The 22,154-nt window shown below is 34.7% G+C and overlaps 2 protein-coding genes across 2 annotated transcripts in view; one reads left to right on the top strand and one right to left on the bottom strand.

Annotated features, from left to right (window-relative positions):
* Positions 1 to 112: 112 nt before the first annotated feature.
* On the bottom strand, positions 113 to 15,335 carry LOC127880806 (uncharacterized). The gene is made up of 12 exons (XM_052428246.1): positions 15,221 to 15,335; positions 14,389 to 14,567; positions 13,227 to 13,347; positions 12,900 to 13,063; positions 12,323 to 12,447; positions 11,826 to 11,973; positions 11,293 to 11,464; positions 4,192 to 4,292; positions 2,098 to 2,224; positions 1,581 to 1,723; positions 1,148 to 1,278; positions 113 to 735 (listed from the first exon to the last, which is right to left on the bottom strand). The coding sequence occupies exons 1-12, from the start codon at positions 15,269 to 15,271 to the stop codon at positions 290 to 292; spliced, it is 1,908 nt and encodes a 635-aa protein (XP_052284206.1). The 5' UTR covers positions 15,272 to 15,335; the 3' UTR covers positions 113 to 289.
* Positions 15,336 to 21,913: 6,578 nt separating this feature from the next.
* LOC127874134 (uncharacterized protein DDB_G0271670-like) overlaps positions 21,914 to 22,154 on the top strand; it is a 2,759-nt gene continuing 2,518 nt past the window's right edge. Inside the window, exon 1 of the mRNA XM_052418346.1 lies at positions 21,914 to 21,929. Within this exon, the coding sequence (XP_052274306.1) occupies positions 21,914 to 21,929 (16 nt within the window). The remainder of the gene's footprint in view (positions 21,930 to 22,154) is intronic.

Genomic DNA, 22,154 nt, shown 5'->3' with positions numbered 1-22,154 from the left:
GATCACAACTTTGACCTTCAAAACCTTTATGGCAGGTACATTCAAAACTTCCTTGTGTATTATGACATGCACCATTTACACAGAATTTTGGTTTATTTGCCTCACTACACTCGTCAATATCATGATGACAATTACTATGTGGATCCAAACCAGGGGGACATTCACATAGAAAAGTGTTATTCTTAAAATGGCACGTGCCTCCATTTGCACATGTGGTGTTAGAATCTACACATGGGTTACGTGTTATTTCACAATGTGTACCGGTATAAAATCGAAAGAACCTACATGTTTATCCATTCGATGTATTAGTACACAGACCATTGTTACCGCACACCACCCCATCAATTGAACAAGGGTCATCCTCAATATCGCCATAATGCAACATGCTTTTACATTCATAACTTCCGAATGTGTTGAAACACGTGTCTCCATCGCACATATTTTGATTTTCAGAATCATCGTTGCATTCATTAATGTCAATGCAGTCGTTTCCAGTAAAACCCGGCTTACATGTATATTTGTAGGAGCCCGGTATATTAGAACATGATATGACATTCACAAGTGGCGCGGTTTCACATTCGTTGATGTCATAAGAACACGTGGAACCGATCCAGCCATCTTGACAAGCGCAATAGAAGGATCCGATTGTATTTGTACACGTTGCACCATTTTGGCAAAGTGAATTGTTCGAGCATTCATCAGTATCCGCACATCCATGTTTCGCGGCTGAAAATCCTTGAAACAAAACAATTTGATTAGTTTTTATTCATATTATCTTGATCCATAAATAGTAAGCTGAATTATAAATGGTACATAAATAACATGTTAAAACACAAACAACATAAACAATAAAACCATATTAAACTAATTAAATTAAGGGTGAAGTATATTTTACTTGTAAACGTTCCATACAATGATATTTTTGCAACATTTAACCAAGATGAAACAAGTTTATGTTAATGAAAGCATTAATTAATACATATCACGTAAATCGGCTAATAATTGTTTTCCTGAGATTGTCTATTTTATTTATCCAAACTGTTCATTCAGCCGAGTCAAAATAAATCATAGTTTTTGCCAATGTTAAATTGCGACGCTTACCGTAACATTTATTTAAGAAAATTGAGTGTGAAAATGGTTGTTTTACCTGGCATACAAACTGTGTTTCCGCTGTTACTACAAGTATAATTTTCATTCGAATACGACGCAACACAACTATATTCACAGTGTTTACCGTACTGTCCATTTCCACACCATCCAAGAACATCTATGTATAGCCTTTAAGTATAAATGAAATGAAAGTATGCATTTAATACATTCAGGTTTATCGTTATTTGTATTATCATGTATTGAATATGCGAGTGGTCACGAATTAAATACCATCATAGTATAGGAGTTTTTCAATGACTTATTTGATAATATATGGAATAATATTTTAATTGAATGTCTTCATATACCGGTACTATTTCTTAACTGAATTAACTATTTGAATGTTATTAGAAAAAGGTGGACGTAACGTTGTATATTGTTTGTATAACAAAGATATTTGAATATTTATAACAACGAATCGAACATATCACCTGACACCTGGTGTCTTGTCAGGTAAAAGTACCAGACTATTGATGTTGTCATCTCCACCTTTCATGCTTAGGTTCACCGCGATTCGGTTTAGTTGCCAATTCAATACCGGTTGATGTACATAGTCAACCGTCACGTCCAAGAACTGGGAATACATATGTATGCAGATAATAGAGTATGATGCAAAATAAAAAACTTGTTTTACTAAATGAAAATAAGAACTATTTGACACTTTGTTTCAATTATCCAGTGCCATTGATATTATGCATAACTTTCAGATGTGTATATATAGATATTGATATTGATACAATTAAACATACATTATCATCAGCATGTTAACTTACGCATCGCTATAATTTTATTCGTTTTTAATTTTACACAACCGAAAGTTTTGCCCTTTAAGCACAACATGACATATTTTAACTTGCGTCGTTCGGATTTACGATCTTGTCGAAGAATATATATGTGTGTTTTTAAATTTCCCACAACACGTATATACATATATGTACACAAACTCACGATGGGTATTTCGATAACGCTGATGGCAAAGATGGGCCGTGAAATCTCTTGTATCGAATTTCTGCTTGGCATTAGTTGACTGTTCTCTAAAGACAATTGAATGGGGGTCTCCAGGCTAGAACAGTGTCTGAAGAAATATTTATTAGCAAATGAGTATATAGAGTAAGGTCAATATTACATATGAAATAAATTTTAATGTGTCCTTAATTGTGTGAAAAACTTTATGTTTGCTTTCTTGAATTTCAATTGTGTAAATTGAAGCTCAACAAGCTATGCTTTGTAAAACCTCCCCCCCCCCCCCAACATTTAACTATTTGTTCAATTCCCCACATATGGTTATTAACAAAGGATTAAATAACTATATGGCTTATGATTTGTAAACACCAAGTCTATTATCAGCAAGTAAACTCGTTGTATTGATATCCCCCGCCAAATAAACTTTGTTTATGGATCGGTGCAAATCCTTGATATACAGTACAATCATTAAGTGTATGGTAATAATTAATAGGTAATAACAGTTTAATACAGTTTAGGGTGATTTTTTAAATGAATTTCAATTCTCCTCATTGATATCTTCCCACGAAAAGTTTCATGTTGAAATCGTGTATGGTAACTGAGATATAGTCTTGAGAAGCGACATCATACAAAACAACACAGGCCAATAACTGTTAGTTAAGAAATTGCAGTGTTATGGTTCGTGAGCATCGCACTTCTTCAAATTGATTTGTACACACCCATGTAATTTAATGTTGAAATGTTGTATCATATCTGAGATGTAGGCCTAAAAGTTCCATCATACAAAAACAACAACGGGCAATCAAGTGGATGGTTATGGTTCTTAAGCAAGGAACTTCTCTTAAATATCAATACACCTTCGCAATGTCATGTTGAAATCTTGCATGGTATTTGAAATATTGCCCTAAAAAAATCATCATACAAAACAAAAACACACAAAGGGCAATAACTCTTAAGAAAGAAAGTGTAGGTGTATGGTTCTTGTGCATTGCATTTCTCATCATTGAGATAATATATATATATATATATATATATATATATATATATATATATATATATATATATATATATATATATACACCTATACAGTTTCATGTTGATATTTTATATATTTTTCGTGATATAGCCTTTAAAAGTCTTGTGACAGACGGACGGACGGATTGAAGAATTGACGGACTGACAGACTGACTGACGGACGGACGGACGGACGGATAGGCGAACGGACGGACAAAGCCAATTCTATATCCCTCCGCCTGTGGCGGGAGATACTAAATGCTTTACGGATCTACAGCTGCCAGTACCTTAATATGTTTAAAACTCGGAGAATTGAGTAGTGTCCTAATAGTGGCTTGATCACCTATTGACGTGTGATTAAGGGATGTTTTTGCACGTGTTTACGGTACATTAAATAAAAACTGGAACTAACAATTGTTCCCTTTCATCTTTCTTGCTATTAGCCTTTGTGACCCTGATCTTTAACATCTGGACCACAAAGTCAATAGGCTACTAACATTCTTCCAATATAATCACTATATCAATGTGTACGTCAAATTGTTATGTACCGGTAGATTTTGTTCGGAAACGAATTTTCTACTGGACGATTTACCTACCTACCAAGCGACCGACTATATACCGACAGGTGCTTAGCAATATATCCCTCTCGTTCGAAGGGGAGGGCATAATATTGACACCCATTTGTGATAGAATAGAAACAATCGAATGTCATGTTAAATATTAGTACTTCATGATAACTTATAGAGGTTTACAAGAGAAAACATATTGAACTTATATAACAAACATTGAGAATGTTTTAAACAGTGCACAGAATTGAATTGCATGAAATAATAATGCGTTTTGTAGCACTGACACATGCGATGTTTCATTTTAGGGCATGAGCTCATTACACACAAAGTATGCAACAAATTGTAGTAATGTGTTCAGTAGTTGATATAAATCGTGCGAATTCAAACGCCGGATTTGCCTTTAACTTCAGCAAATGTAATAATAAAATGTGTATACAATATGTAAAATAAGATCTTAAAAGATGTTTAACGCTATCTGATTTTGGTAAAGTCCTACCCAATGCCAGAGCAGAAGTTTATTCTGATGCCCACGCTGCAGTTGCCACAGCGTATATCTTCCACTGTGGCTACTCTGAATAGAACAGTCGTCGTTGTTTGCTGGAAAAAAGCGTTTTGTACTGAATATATTAAGAAAAAAATCACCTTTTGTTTTCGGACTTGACATTGTAAAGTTTAAAAAATGTATATAAAACGATTAATATATAATTGGTTTTTATTTATTATCGACATATTTATTCTAAAATGAAAGTGCTCTGGTTTCTATATGTACTGCAAGGGGAGATGATCGATAGCGGACATGTTTACGATCGGCTCCGTTAAAATTAAACATTTATAACATTTTCCAGCTTTATTCAAACTAACGAGGAACAAAAAGTGAGATTGCAAGCCAGTACAGAGGTAAATATGCCTTATTGTCCGAAGAAAACAGTTGGCAAGTAAGAGATTACAAACGTAAACGTCGTTCAACTAGCAGTTTATCAACGATGGGCTCAACCCACCCACAACAAGGTGACTTTGACTTACATGGAAAAGTGAACAATTTTCCGAAATTAGCATGGAGCAAAAAGTAACATGTCTGTTTGATATGATTTCTTCAAACAACTCACTAAATTCCCTAAATCATAAACTTGAATGTTTAAATCAAAACTCTGTCCGCTCACAAGTTATTCACGATATCACGTAGGCCTGTCTTAGGCTCCTTGAATATAAAAGTATTGACATGAAAGCCCGCTCGCTGCGAACAAACTTGATATTTAGCGGCCATCCCGAGACACCAAGTGGTCATAACGAAGACCTTTTCCGCATCATCCGCGAGTTCATTAAGAGCAAGCTTAACATGGACCAGGAAACAGTTGGAATACTTGAGGCTCGTAAATTAAGCCGGCGCCAAGTGGTCCGCTCCCAGGGTATTTCACATAGTAGAGCGATCTTGGTTACATTTTCCGACCTGCGTGACGTGAACGATATCATGGACAGCGCCAAGCTGTTACGTGACACCTCATTGGCATTTCTCGTGATTATCCCCGCGAAATAAGCGACGCCCGTAAAAACTATGGCCCGAGTTCAAGGCGGCGCGCGACCAATACGGCGCAAAGAATGTCAAACTAGCCTTCCCTGCAGCGCTTGTGATTCACGGTGAAACTGTAAACTGTAAAAAAAATGCCTTTCAAGATTGGCACAGCACGCTGCGCGGCTCCAGAAATGCTGATGTTACGGCCCATGTAGACGAGCGGTTCAAACAACTCTCGGCGTGCTTTCCCCTCACAAGCTACAGAGGAACGCGCTGACTCTCACACTATCATACCGGAACCAGTTATCACTGAAGATGTATCTAGCGAATCTTAATCGGATTCATCGGCGGTACCCCAGCGCCCGAGTTTAAGCACTAATCCTGGTAGCAACTCTGTATCAAATAAGGCGAGCACGCCCGCTGCCGTCACCAATCAGAAACCCGGCTACCTTCTCAGGGTCCATCCAGCTATGGCCAACATGTCCGCTGTGGTCCAGCCAGACGGTGACGTCAACAAAATACCACAGGATATCGACAACGCCCAGGCTCAAACTTCCATCGTGTAGGGATACACGGAGAATGTGTCATTTTGTATAACATGTCTCAATATATCGTGTTCCTCAACGAACACGCACTGTTAACATTCTCAACTCTTTGTATCCAATATCAATCCAAGTGTTGACCAAACTCCACCTGCAACAGAGAAAATAAATGGTTATATTTTAAGTAAAGATGAACTCTCAAAGAAACATTAGCTGAAAATAGGATCTCTTAATGTCTGTGGTCTCAAAACCAGATCCAAATACCTAGAATTCATTGAACTTGTTAATATGTTTGACATACTATGTATCCAAGAAACTAAACCGACCAATACGATATTGTGTCTGTGCCTAATTACTCATTTTCTCTAAACCTAGGCAAGAGAATTATAAACGAAAATCTGGTGGACTGGGTTTCTTTGTGAACAATAATTTGAAAAACACCTTTATCATCACTTAACTAGATTCTAATTGTGAATATGTGTATTGGTTAAATATTTGTAATGGAACTGATAATTATGTGATAGGCAACGTTTACATCCCACCTTAACATTCTCGCTTTCATAATGATATTGTTTCTTTTCGAAACTGACATAACTTCCAAATGCCTACAATATGAAAAACTTTTTATTACTGAGGACACTAATAGTTACACATCAAATTTACCTGACTACACGATTCCAGATATCTTTCTTAATAAATACTTCCAACATGACGAAGATATAGTATTCCCCTGTAACCATGAAGACATTTTAAACCAATTTGATATCCCAATAACTCGTTTATTCCAGTGCACAAAAGTTAATAAATTAGGAACTAAACTGCTTGAAATATGTAAATTAAATAACCTCCTTATCCTTAACGGAATGATTGACAAAGATTCAAGTATCGGTAAATACACGTTTCGAAATACTTCTGTTATCGATTACACATAATCGTCAATAAAAATAATACACCAATTTAAAGAATTTGAAATAATTGAATTAGATGAGCTATTCTCGGATGGCCATTGTTTACAATCTCTGGTATTACAAATATCATCTCCATCTAATCAAAATATTAAAAACAATCAAGAAGGCAAACCCAATTATAAGACCCCGAAGTGGAAAGATGAAAAAAGTGATGAATTCGTAAATAATCTAAACAAAACAACATTAACTGAAATACCCAGTTTGTTAAGTGATTGTACACAAACCAACATTAAATGTTTCTTAAACGATGTCTCGGATAAAATATCAAAATTATTCAAAGACTCGGCAGAAAAATCATATAAATCCCATTCGAACCACAACACAAATTATAATAAAACATCAATAACCAATGATAACATTACACACAAACCCTGGTTTGGGCCCCAATGTCATTCTGCCCGCAATAAATATAACAGTGCTCGCAAAGCGTATCATATAAATAAAACCAATCAAAACAAAAACAAGCTTAACTCGGCCAGTCGGCACTATAAACAAGTGCTTATTACATTTATTCGTAAACATAAGTAAACTGCTGAAAAAAGATTACGTTCAATGCATTCAAATAAACCTAAAGACTACTGGAAATATATCAGCAGCCTGAATTAGAAAACAGTCACTGATAATAATCCGACTATAGAGCAATTTTAAACTTTCATCAAAAATACCAACTCAAACAGTCATATAAACGAATATCCCCCGAAAATAGACGACGACTATACGCCTTCCATTCACACCGTCGAAACCTTAAATAGACCTATCTCAAGTGAAGAAATCCAAAAAAATGATTTTTAAACTAAAGAATGGCAAAGCGTCTTCCGATTACGATAATATTATAAATGAATTTATTGAAAGTACGTCAACCATCATGCTCCCAGTGTATTGCAGCATGTTTAACATTATTTTAAATACCGGGATCCTACCAGACACCTGGCTAATCGGAACAATAAAACCAATTTTTAAAAATAAGGGCTCTCACACCGAACCAAGTAACTATCGCCCTATCACAATTCTTAGTTGCCTTGGTAAATTATTTACAGCCGTTATCAATCAAAGAATTAACTTATTTTTAAATGAAAACAATGTACTTAACGAAAACCAAGCCGGATTTCGAGCTAGCTATTCAACAAATGACCACATATTTGCACTTAATGTATTAATCCAAAAACTAAGATCTGAAAAACGTAAACTATTTTGCTCATTTTTATATTTTTCAGTTGCCTTTGACTCTGTCTGGAGAGCTGGTCTCTGGTACAAAATCTTCAAACTGGGTGTAAGAGGGAAGATTTTTGATGTTATTAGAAATATGTATTCAAACATAAAATCGTGCGTCTCTTCCAACGGCACTAAATCCCTGTTTTTTCACAGCACATGTGGCGTACGACACGGAGAAAATCTATCCCATATCTTGTTCTCTATGTATATGAATGACCTTGAAGATTACCTTAAACAACACTGAACTGGTGTAAATCTTGAAATACCTGTTGGCGACACTACCTGCTTTTTAAAACTCCTTGTATTGCTGTATGCAGACGACACAATAATATTCGGTCAAAATGAGGCTGACTTTAATGCTAGTCTTAACTGTTTTTATCAGTTTTGCCAACAATGGAAATTGAACATTAATTACACTAAAACTAAAGTTATGCTTTTTGGCACGAACAAACCAAGTAAATAACAATTCTACTTAAACGACCAGCCAGTTGAAACAGTTTCAGAATACAAATTCCTAGGAGCAGTATTCACTTCCTCGGGCAGTTTTAATGTAAAACTTATGTGTTGGAACAGGCAAATAAAGCTATGTTTACGTTGTTTACACGTATAAACAATCTAGATTTATCCATAGATTTACAAATACCATTATTTGACCACACAATACTGTCGATTTTAACGTATGGTTGTGAGATCTGGGGATATGAAAATGTAAATGTCATAGAAAAATTTAATTGTAACTTCTTGAGAAGAATAACCAAAACAAAACTCTCAACCCCGAAATATTGCCTTTACGCTGAATTAGGTCGATATCCATTGGAAATAGTAATTAAATCACGCATGGTCAAATTTTGGAACAACTTGGTTCTAGAAAAACCACAAAAAAATATCTTATTTATTGTACAAATTTACACTCCATATAAATCCAAATTTTAAATGGACACATATATTACCCACATTCTAAACTCTACCGGCCTTGCGAATATTTGGTTACATCAAGATAATATTACTACAAAAAGTATCCACTCCCAAGTAAAGAAAGTTCTGATCGACCATTTTATACAGAACTGGGATTCACAATTAGAATTATCTTCTAAAGGCAAAATGTACTCCCTGTTAAAAGATAATACGAAACTTGAAAACTATATATGTATACTACCACAATCTCTAAGACTAAGCATTCTACACTTACGTACCGGAAATCACCGTCTGCCTGTAGAGACCGGCCGTTTCTCGCAAGCGTACATCCCGCATGAAAACCGTAAATGCATCATCTGTAACAAAAATGACATCGGTGACGAAATGCACTATCTTCTTATATGCCCATTTTTTCAAGAAAAAAGAGTAAAACACATTCCACGTAAATATTGGTTATATCCAAATATAATTAAATTTAAACAACTGATGTGTGTTAATAGCCCAATCGCATTACGTAATACGGCACAATTCATTAAACACATAATTGACTTCTTCAAACGTGCTTAACTCAATCCAAATACTTGTGATACGAATAATACTTGTGGTACGAATAATACCATTCCTAAGACCATTTTATTTAATTATAATGGTTTGATTAATATACATCTAAAAATTGCTCGTTAACAAACACACAAACTTATTTTAAAACAAACAAAAAACGTAAACGTATACTTACTGTTGGCCGATATCTATCAAATAATCGCTGCAATCTACCCCGTGATAGAAATGCACCTTTCTGGTAAGAACACCTGACTCATTCAATATAGATTTATCAATGAAATTAATTCACACGAAACTGACCAACCAAAGTTATTATTCTCCCAACACTCCACCACGTGAGACACAAAACGGGTTAGTTATTTGAACTATTATCGAACAAAAAAAATTACTAGTGCAAATATATACAACTGAAGTATATATAGTATAGTTTAAACAAGTGTCTAGTGCGAAGATATCAAGTATATACTTTTTAGGCAACCTTTACTCATACACCTCTTGGCTACCCTCCCATAACTTTTATTTCGATGGGAGTTTACACTAATGGGGTTTAGAAACTAGCCTTCACCTATTACAAGTCGTCTATCTTAAACTTTTAATACACGGGGGAATATCAATAAATAAAGGACTAAATTTAACGAGGTATATATATTATTCAGTACTTTGTGTTTCTGCCTTTATGACAATGCTTTTGTATTGTTTTACGCTTAACAATTTTAATCTGTTATTTACATTAAGTTTTAAAAGTTCTGATGATGTGTTACAGATTTTAAAGAGAAAAACAGTTATGTTATAATTTTTCAACGTACTTGAAATACCAATTGAACCTCAACCTTTTTCACGTTAATCTTTGCTGAATATTTTTTTAAAGCATTAACATTAAATTCCATAAATTAACGTCCTGCTAATATAATGCATTCTCCATGATCTTTATGATGTTGCAAATGGCATACTATTGTGGAAGTTGTATCATTAAAAAGGATGTGCTAATTAGAAATGCCTTTATAAATCCCCTTTCACTATACTTTTTGCGCAAATTTGCATCCATTTTTAGTCTGATATTGTGCAAGGGACTTAAAAATAAACAAAGTAAATATGTCGAATTCAATTTTTCAGCGACTTTTTAACTACTAAATTATAACCCTAACTTAAACTCAAGCTCCTATTTTCGCACGTCAAACTTTGCTAAATGAATTTGTTTGTCTTGATTTTCGACGATTTTCTGTGTGACTTTTTTGCAATACATGCTATCTCTGATTAAATAATAATTTATCGTATAACCTTCTATAAGTTGCATTAATAAATATTTGATCCCGTACTGCCTAATCATCGACTAATTGCTGCTACCCTTATCTGATGTCTCCTCTTTAATATACATGCATATTTCATAATTAAAACGATTTATACGGATTGATACTGTTTAAGAAATAAACAAGTACATCTCCTGATCACCTTCTCCAATAATGGTCTCATTTTTTTTGTTGGAACATTTATTTTGTGAAATGTTTTTTGTGAACTATACGCTCATGTGTTGTCACAATAAATGTATCATGTATTATGTGACCTGTGAACCAAATGAAGATCTGTTCTGTTCTGTTCTATAGAATAACTTGAGCTCAATACCGAAAACACGAAAACATTTGTTTATGCTTTCATCAATATTTTCCATAAAAAGCTAAATGAATAACTTAAGCAAAAAGCTGTTTGAGAACTCTAATAAAACACTTATAATTTAATTTCTCCATTTGGTGTGCTAATATGATGTTTCATGTACCACGAATGGATGTATTCCTGTATGGAACATTCACTTTACACAATTTATGTTTCTTATGTTAATAGTGTAATGGTAAATAGAGTAGCCGGAATAAGTTCGTAAAGGGAAAGAAGTTTACCAAAACGCCCGCAGGAGACAAATTCAATACTGGGCTGGAGAGAGACACGTCCTTGTCAGGCGCATGATAGCGGTGTTGTAGCAACCATGATACAACCTTCAGGGGACTGACTTGACTGTGACTACAGTTGGCACCAAGTCGAACCGCTGCATGATACGTCCCAAAATCAAGGCTTGCAACCAAAACGAAAAATTAATATATCATTAATTATATTGGCGGGCTTTTTCTTATGCATTGCAAAGTCACTATCATACGGACACTGTTCATATGACACTGTCCATAAACTATGTCATGTTCATATGCATGCATACTGATAACGATAAACAACAACTTCACTTTACCAAAAAAATGCGTGAATCATAATTCAAGAAAGAAACCCACATCATTTAAAGATGGAGGTTATATGGTTGATTTTGAATTCGATGCAACTGCCAGTGATGTTTTAAACCAACATGTAAAGGTATTATTAATATATTCAGTATCATTTGTAAACCTAAAAGCGGAGAGTGTCAAATGTGTAGACATGTACTTACGATGGTTGGAATGAGAAGTCTTGTATATCCAATCTTATGTCTGCTGCGTTTTGACAAACCGTTTTGGCAAAGAAGTCATACAATATAATCGTGTACGCTCTAATATTATGGTTTTGTGCGCCGTTGTTTATCATTGAAAGAACAATGTCTGAAACATTTAAAGTATTGCCTTTTTATTTAAAGTAACTGGACACTAGAATAAGGTTTGATTTGTTGAAAATGTAAACGATTGAGTTTTGTTAAACTTGTGACAAACATCTGATCACAGATGGCCGCATGTTTCAAGCTTACATTTGTAATAAACGTTGCAAAATATACGAATAGCAAATAAAATGCTCAATGAAAAAACACAAAACAACAACAACAATGAACAATGCTTAATCCACGAAAACTTGAACACAAATTACAAATGACGTAACTGATCTCAGACGCTTTCTCCGTGTCTGTATATTTACTAAACCACTTGTCTTGATATTGTCTGATTTAAAGTTACTCACCATTATTGCTGAATTTATTAATCACCTTGTCTTGATGTGGACATGTTTTATATCCATTACATTGGAAGTTACAGTTTGGTCCGTAATAGCCTTCCATACACCAAACTCTTACCCCTATGGTCAAACTGGAAGTGAACACACTAGTTATTTGTTTTTGACAGATCGATACAAGCTATCAATACAGTTATAATCATAAGATTTATAGCAAAAATGAAACCCCATAAATATTTTCAGACGAGAAAGTATTATTAATATGTGTTTATCACAATAGACGGATCGCATATGTAGAACAACATCGCATAAGTGTAAATAAATAGTAATAACACAACATGGTCATTCAAATTAAAAATTATTACAATATTTTGATTTAAATGCATTTACTGAATTATATAATATTAACCAGTGCACCATAATGGCAACTTCTTAAGGCATTATAAAAAATAGCAAATACAATAATCAGCTATAGAATTATAAATACGTTTTTGTAATTGCGTGCTTTTTTCATTTATACTTTGGTTTTACATTAATTACACTTTACATTAACATTAAACATGAGCAACACACACACGTGGCTTACCTGACCAGGGTCTTTTCGTCTATCATTGTATCGAATTTACTTTGTTTGGACAATGTGTATGTTTGTGCGATGTCTCCATTGAATTTTGTAGTAAAGTGGGATATTACGTCATACGTGTTCTTGAGGTGTATATTTTGAACTTCTATGATAATTGTCATATTGTACTAACAAAAATAGAAAAACAAGGAAACATGTTAATCTTCTATTACAAATCATAATTATGAAAATACACTTTAGAGAAAATGCCATAACTGTCACATTAAAAAAAATAAACACTACTTTGTTTAAAGCATTATTAATTTTATGAAATTGACAAGTTATGACTACCTCTGTCCCGATCGCCCATTGTCCTTGAACGGCTAATGTTCTGTTATATGAAGCTGCAAAGGTGTTTGTCAACAGAGGGACCGTGGAGATTTGAGGACTAGTGCAACTTCCGTCGTCGGTTCTATTACGGTAAGGACAACAATTGTACCTTGTGACACAATCGTATTTATATATTTTGCGAAAGACGCCGATTGCTAAAACCGAAGTAAAATATACAAATAAGCTATCAAAATTGTTTGTATGATTTTTAAAAGTTGATTAAATAATAAACTTAGATGCGATACTTTTTATCAGTGTATTCATAACAATTATCTGACAATGGATAGCACTTTTCAGCGTTTTCATAACAATCGTTAATTTTAGCGTAACACTCGCACTTAAAAACAAACACGAAATTGAAGATAAGAGTAATCTTAAAATGTGTGTACGTGTAATCTTGACAATTGTTTTAAAACTGCGGTAGATGGAATGATGGGACAATATGCCAGAGCAGTTTACACCATTTTTTTTAATATTGTAATTGAAAGTAAACAAATTACGATATATAGATTGACAATATCTTTGTTTTAGGCGTGCTGAATGTTTAAGCAATCCAAAGTTTACTGTCGTAATAATTCAAATGAATTTGTTCGAGTCCGCACGAGTGGAATAAAAACGATGATGATATAATAGTGAACATTGTGCATACACTACAGTTAAAATTAAAGAGACCTTTGACGATATCCATTTTTTCACTTTTCACTCCTGCGGATGGGGGGGGGGGGGGGCTAATAACACTATTTATAACACTATTTTAATATGACCAGTATTCAATAATTTACGATTAAAATAAGTATACGATTGAAATGTTTTGAGAGTTTCTTTTGTTGTCGTTACGATTTGCTATAACACGTTGATCACGTAGACATTTGATGTAAAAAGTGTCATACACATCTTACTTAAAATCTGTCTTTTTTAAAGAATATAGTGAAAGCATTGTATTTTTTTATTATAAATAACAATCAGTTAACTTCGAATGCTTAAGAGCCCTAATGTTTTTTATTTAGGTCTATACTTAGTATAACTATGGGCTATATTTGTTACATATATGTAATGGAAAATAATACAAACTCGTGCATGTTATTAAAAGTGAAATAAATGGAAATTTCATATAAGTAATAACCCTGCCCAACAGAACACAAAGGCGGTCAGACAATGCGTCGTGCAGGTTAACTGAGGTGCAGTCGATCTCATATCGCAGCATTTCCGAGCACCATTTGTATCATTTCCTCTAAAGGAGATGCCACGTGGGTTGTCGTACTGTAAAACCTCCAATTCAAAGTTTACACGACCAGCAATGCCCTTTGAAACATAGAGATTTGTAAATAGACTATGTTATGCTGTCTGCATAGCTTATTTTCTGCTCACATTTGTTTTATATTTTTAAAGTGGCATAATTGAGGAAGTTATCTAATTAGATAGTGTACAATAACACATTTACTAATTCCAGTTTTAAGCAGACGAATGATGAACAGAACCGCTTATTTTGACTCGATTCTTATACTGACAACAGATCGTTTCATGGTTTTGCTTCACAAAATCTTCTTTTAAGTTTATGGATAAGTACTTTGCTGACATCGCTTGTTATAAAAAAACTCTTTGGTTAGCTGTAGCACGTGGTCTATTGTGTAAAATACACTAGCTTATATCATTTCATTTAAATGCATAGAAAGGCAAATTTTTCATACACGCATCTTAATGTTAAAGCGAATTAAATGTTTATTTGCTTCTTGTAGCAGAATAGGTAATATAGCAATGAAGTGGTACCGCAACATAGCTGAAAATATGAAACAAAAACTTTTTATAATTAACAAAAAATCTTATCGCTATGCATTCAATACAGAAAGTGAAAAGGCCAACTATCACTAAACGTTTAATCAAATCCATATCAACTACTGTTGCGAATAGACTAAATAAAATCAATTGACGAATATGATAAATATACAGAACAATACCTTTGTAGCTTTGAATGAAAGTATTAAAATCACAAACACTGATTTCCACATCTTTTCGTTCTGTTTGTGATTAAACCAATGATTATATCTTTTAACAAAATTAAAGAGCGATGTTATAATAACTATAAATACCTTTTGAAACATGTCATACACTGTTTTGAATTCGATATCTCATCGACGGCATTTGTGTTGTTCAGTATTTTAGATTACAAAGTTGGTGACACTGATTAGCTTCAATATAAAACTCATCAACACCTGCTATGGGACAGCTGATGTATAGCCGCAAACATTTCATTAATGAAGGGACGAGATAGGTATCCCACATATAGCCAAATCATATCAAATAAAATGCGTACTCTTATAATTAAAGTGACCTTTTTACGTTTTGGTAAATTTACAAAATTAAAAAAGTTGTTTCAGATTCGCACATTTTCGGTTGAGTTATAATATTTGTGAGGAAATAGTGATGCTGAACATTTACCATTTTCTAAAATAGCCATTATATGCATCTTTTGACGATTTAAAAACCTCAAAAATTATAAGCGTTTCAATGCGGAACGTTTGAATAATTTGGAGAGTTCTGTTGTTGTCGTTATATTTTGTGAAACTACGAGGATTGCTTATATAAAGTATAAAATACATACTTCATTGTATGAGCACGGATGGCCGAGTGGTCTAAGTCGGTAGCCTTTTACTCCAAGACTCCAGGGGTCAGTGGTTCGAGCCCTGTTGAGGGTTACTTTTTTTAAGTCGTAATCTTGATTTTTTACTGGAGCTATCCAATGTTTACATTTATCAATAAGGAGCATTTAAAGACAAACCTCAATACATGCCAAAATCTGTGAAATGGCCCCTTTTAAGTGGTCGTCTCGAAGCTATCGCTCAAAGTACTAAAACGTTTAGAAGGATAGGTTCAAAACTTGTTACTAAACAAAACGATCAGTTATATTTATTATAGCTATTTAACTATCAAGTTAACTCTGTGGTTACAATTGAGGTTCATTATTGAAAATAGATAGCGATATCTTAAATATGTCGAGTACCGGGGTAGTCAGCTTTTAGATAGTCTTGACCAAATGTTCAGTTCAGCCACAAAACTAAGCACTGGTTCAGAGTTAAAATAAAAAACATCACTTAACGAAGCCAATTATAACAAATATTATGCTGCGCTATGCCATAAGTCCGTGATCCGAATTTTACCGTCCGAAATTAAGGTCTCCGAACAACTAACTGATGAGAGACATCTAAATAGCTGAAAAGCGTATTAACACCCTTAAACATGACGTAAATGAATGTTTTGTAATGAATTAACCATGATTTCTTTTAATTTAGATATGTCAATATTGGTTTAATAAATTTGAAATAATGTTTGTTTGTTTTTTCAAATCTGTGACGCGGCAGCTATAACAAATATTATTGGTGATATTTATGAATTCACGCGATTATGCTCTTATTCAATGCATTTATTGTTAGCATGGGAAAAAGATAATTGAGCCAATTACTCTTTTTAAAGAAAATCATCAAACAGGATCAATTGAATTAATCTGCCATCGGAGCGGAATGATGGGACAATATGTTCATGCAAAGCCTATGCCGCGTATAAGCTTAACAATTTGGATCCAAATAATCCGTGAAGCCAAACGGAAATAGAATAACTGTTGTTTACTGACCAAAGCGCACTCGAACCCTATAGGAAGACCGCACGTAAATAGGTTTCTGAGAATGTGGAAGGAAACGTTAACTGTAAATAGTTCCTGTGGCTGACGCAGACACGTATAACGTATAAAGTACTCCCTGAAAAATAACAAACGCTCAACATCCTCAAAATAAACGCATTTCCACCCAATACGGATGCTACAAGTAATGTTTCATTATATTCTGACAATTCCTGTTCGTGATTAAATATGGACAGGAATAAGTATTCAAAGGACAACTACTCCAAGAAACGAAACATTGGAGCGGAACGAACTGTCATAAACGTGCGTGTCAGCATCATCTACGGCCACACATAAATAAGTAATGTTGCTATTACATCGGCTGACCTATTGGCACCATTAAATAGGAATCCATTAAAACCATTATGAAAGTAATTAATTGAAATCTGATAAAGGTCTCCAGCAAATTAACTCGTTACTGAGAATTAAGCGGCAATTATACGGAAACTATGGAAGCGTATATTGTACACCCTGATTCTGTGATGATGTCACTATTCTTTGACGGCATGATATGAAAAAGGTATAATGGCGTAAAAAATAACTCATCGTGTTGACTAAAACTTTAATGGCAAGTCATTTTCACAAGAGCATAACGCCAAAAAGTATGTTCATTTGTCGACTTATATCATGTCGACAAAATATTTTTTTATGGAAAAGCCAAAAACATTTACGTCGAGACTTTAACTTAATGTCTTTATGGCGAGGAAAATTAAGAGGAAAAACCCTACAAAACTATGACGACATACCATGTTATTTCACAGTAAGTCGACATAAACTAATCCGGCATGACCATATTATTGAGGTGTACCATATTCTATGATAGCATGATATAAAAAAGGTGTCATGGCGTAAAAAATAACTCATCGTGTCAACTAAAAGTATGATGGCAAGTCATTTTCACAAGAGCATGACGCCAAAAAGTATGTTGATTTGTCGACTTAGATCATGTAGACCAAATATTTTTTCGAGAAAAGCCGGAAACATTTACGTAGAGACTTAGACTTAATGTCGTTATGGCGAGTAAAATTAAGTAAGAAAAAGCTACAAAACTATGTCGACATACCATGTTATTTCACAGTAAGTCGATATAAACTAATCCGACATGACCATATTATTGGGGTGTACCATATACGCTTCCGTAATTTGTATATGAAAAATAACAACGCAACGAACAGCCGTTCGTTTAATTCTTTCATAACATTCGAAATATGCGTTTTTGCTTGGTTCATTTGTGAGGCAAGTAATTACATGTTTCGTTCTTGTTATGGCCATCGTTGGTGAATCATTTTACTGGGTAATTTTTCATAAAATACATAACATTAGCCACATTTTAATATGAATATTCGCCGTTCGTAAGACATTAATTTGATTCGATCTAGAAAATACTTATTTAAGCCTCTAAGCAAAACATTGTCCTAATGGTAAAGTAGCAATTGTAAAAGATACTTCATAAATGCAACAATAATTTTTTGCTTATCAATGTTGTTCACAATATAAAATAAAATTGCTTACTTATAATTTCAAACATTAACTCACTTCAATCTCACCAATTAACAAGAAGATAATGGACGAGCTAAAATACGTTTTGATATTTATTTTATATTTTATGACAATAGTTATTAAATTATATTTACACTTTAATACTTGTTTTAAACATCTTTCAATAAAGTTAATGATAACAAATTGTTCAATTCGTTAAAATGAAAACATAGGGGAAATCTGCCTAAGAGTTAAAACATCTATTTACATTGTAGCTACCAATTTAGACGTCATTTGTTACAAATTCAAGGTAGCACGTTCACAGAAAATGTAGTTCAAAAATAGGCTATCTACATAAAGCACACAAAGTCATGTCAGTCATTAAGTTATGTCAAGAAGACTTGGAAAGTCAACACAAGCATTTACTATGCTTAATGCCGTGGCGTAGTGGATATGGTGTCCGCCTCTTTCTCATGGACACCAAGTACTGGTTTTAGGCCAAGAAAACAGACTCAGGAGCGTTTCAAATAAGCTTTAGGCTGTCGATGAAATCGAGCTATAATAAATAGGTTTAAACTAAAACCAGATGGAAATACAGTGTTGAATGTATGCCCTTCTATTTCTTTCTATGAAATTTCTTATTTTTAAGCTGAATGATAACGCTTTATATAAATTTCTGCATAATGCCATCAACAATTTTTGTTTCATATTACATTCCTGGTATTTCTTCTCAGCCAAGTATGACGGTTTAATAGTCCACATTTAAATAGAGAACAATCTCAAAGCATGCAAGCAAAGCTTTTTTTACTGCTGCAATAAATGTCATCGTACTGATAATTCGACCATAATTGCAAGCAATTCATACCCTCATATCCACGAGGTTCACCAGGTGCCCATTTAGCCCATGTCATAATCATGTTTGGACCACCTTTGGTGACCCATTCCCATTGGTCGCGTACACGTGTTCCTCCGATCCAAATGTTTGAATCTATATTGGCCCCTTGTAAAACAGTTTTCAATGACTCGTACTCTTCAATGTTGTTAATGACGGCAAGACCTTCATGATTTGCTTCGCAAAATTCTCTGGCTTCCTTCCAACTTCGTAGCAATGTGTACCCAACGTAACCGATTGCCTTCCTCAAAGTACAAACCTAGATAAGTATAAAAAGACACGTTATTGTGTTATATAAAACATCACAATATAGCCATGTTATTATCAAATATTAAATACATGAACACATAGCTATCTTTCTTTGATAAATTCCAGTTGTAATTAGTACAAGTAATATATTATAGATATGTTAGAAAGCTTATGTCAATTACTCTGTAAAATAAATCATACGGCTTTTGGCAGAAACAGTTTTGTAAATAAATATCTACCAACATATAATTATTGTATAGTAAGTCGCAGCTATTGAAGTTGTTTACGATACCTTTTCAAACGACACTGCATTTTGCTCAATGACGTCAGTCGAAAATATTACCGATGAGCATAATGTGCATTTTTTCTCAATTTCCGTATACAACAATCCATGACAATCGTCCGTGCAATGCCTCATGCATGTTGTCATATCCGCATTCATGACTGTTGTTAGCAATGTACCACAAGTCAAGTCCTTCCTCATTTCGAATCTATTGCATTTAGAGCAAATGCTCTGTAGACCGTTGGTAAAATGACCCACAAATATAATAAGTAGGCAGTCAACAATTAGACGTTTCAAATACAATTTAATATCCATATTGGTTACAAAATCTTCAAAAGTGCAAGTTCTTACAGCTCTTAAGTTTCACAATCCTGGTGAGAAGTGATTCTTACAAAATCTGTAATAAAGCGCAGGGAAAAGGCTTTGATATTTGCATTGGCATATTTCAAATAAATCATCACATATTAATGTTGAATCAGAGTAACCAATAGATAATCGCATGTACGGTCGTCTACCAATTACTAAAAGTCTTTGTTACGTGTCTAATGAACTGTTATGGAAGCATTTCAATAATTAATTATTCATTAAGTCTGTAGTAACTGACCAACGGTCATAATGTACCTTCGTAATAACAAATGAATTCAAATTGCTATTCATTCAAAAGCGAGCACGCTATCTTTGCCCGCAAACCACAACTGTAGTCGAGTACAATAGTTTTAATTGGAAACCAAACAGTTCTATAGAAAATCTGTATACCAATATGCGTTCTAAATTCATACAAGTAACGTTTAGCTTAGACGCTGAGTATGTTTCGACGTACGGTCGTTGATTAAAAATCATTCATAGTCCGGTAAGGTACGCTTCCCCATTCACCCCACTTAGCCGGAGGGACGGCCGTATGCTTTCTATTGTTGAGCAGCCAGAGCTATTGGCCTTCCATACGTTTCGCGCCCAATCGTAAAAAGCTTTATTTGCCAGTAATACATTTATGAAATTACCACTTCATATGTAACCGTGCAGTTTTCTTGACCCTGACACTACGTGAATCGGGTTTCGTTACTTGCATTTTATAGCATTTATTCAATATAACGACTCATCAATATGCTTAAATACTTAATAAACATTGTACTGGAATGTTGTTAATACATGTATTGTTGTTCTGGAACTTTACTTAAATATATTTTATTTTGTTAGTAAACACGTATTTCAAGAGTTTTCAAATTTATATACAGTGTGGCGATTGCTGTTCAGAAAAATATGTAATTATATAACAATATAATGAAATATTTAGTGTTTTTTTTCTTGATTGTATGTCCATACTAGTCAGGTGCAGCTTATTTTGCGTATTACGCGTCATTTTGCCTGTGAGTGGGTATGCCCATTTAAGATACCCTTTCGGACGAACAAGCGTTTTCGCCCGAAAGCGACCTAGTTCACGCTGACCAATCGTCGACTGCCTATCGGGCTTTACTAGTTTTGACCAGGACTTTTAATTAAGGTCGGCCGTGCATGCAGCCTATTTAGCCTATTTCTCGTATGCGTCATTTTCCAGTGAGCGGGTATGCCCCTTTAAGGGCCCCTTCCGGACAAACAAGAGCTATCCACCGGAATAAACCTAGTGCACGCTGACCTGCCGTCGACTGCCTGTCAGGCTGACCTAGTTTCGGCCGGGACTTTAAATTAGGGTCGGACACAGTTGCAGCCTATCTAGCGTATTACGCATCATTTTGCCTGTGAGTGGGTATGCCCTTTTAAGGGCCCCTTTCGGATAAACAAGAGTTATCCCCCCGAATCAAACTAGTGCATGCTGACATCCTGTCAACTGCCTGTCGGGCTCACCTAGTTTCGGCCGGGACCTTGAATAAGGATCGGAGTCATTTAGCGTTTTACTGGTATGCGTCATTTTCCAGTGCGTGCGTATGCACATTCAAGGCCTGCTTTCGGAAAAATAAGAGTTATCTCCCGGAAGCGACCTAGTGCACGCTCACCGCCCATCGACTGCCTGTCGGACTCATCTAGTTTCGGACGGGACTTTTAATTAGGGTCGAGGTCACATATAGCCTATTCAGCGCATTATGCGTCGTTTTTCCAGTGAGTTGGTATGCACTTTTAAGGGCCCCTTTCGGACAAATAAGAATTATCCCCCGGCAGCGACCTAGTGCATGCTGACATCCCGTCAACTGCCTGTCGGGCTCACCTAGTGTTTCGGCCGGGACTATTAATACGGGTCGGAATCACATACAGCCTTTTTAGCGCAATATGCGTCATTGCATCGATAAGGGCCCCTTTCTGACAAACAAGAGTTATCTCCCGGAA

Source organism: Dreissena polymorpha, chromosome 1 (assembly GCF_020536995.1).
Source record: "Dreissena polymorpha isolate Duluth1 chromosome 1, UMN_Dpol_1.0, whole genome shotgun sequence".
Taxonomy (NCBI): Eukaryota; Metazoa; Mollusca; class Bivalvia; order Myida; family Dreissenidae; genus Dreissena; species Dreissena polymorpha.
The sequence above is the reverse complement of the archived record's forward strand: the minus strand, read 5'-3'. Positions and strand labels throughout refer to the sequence as shown.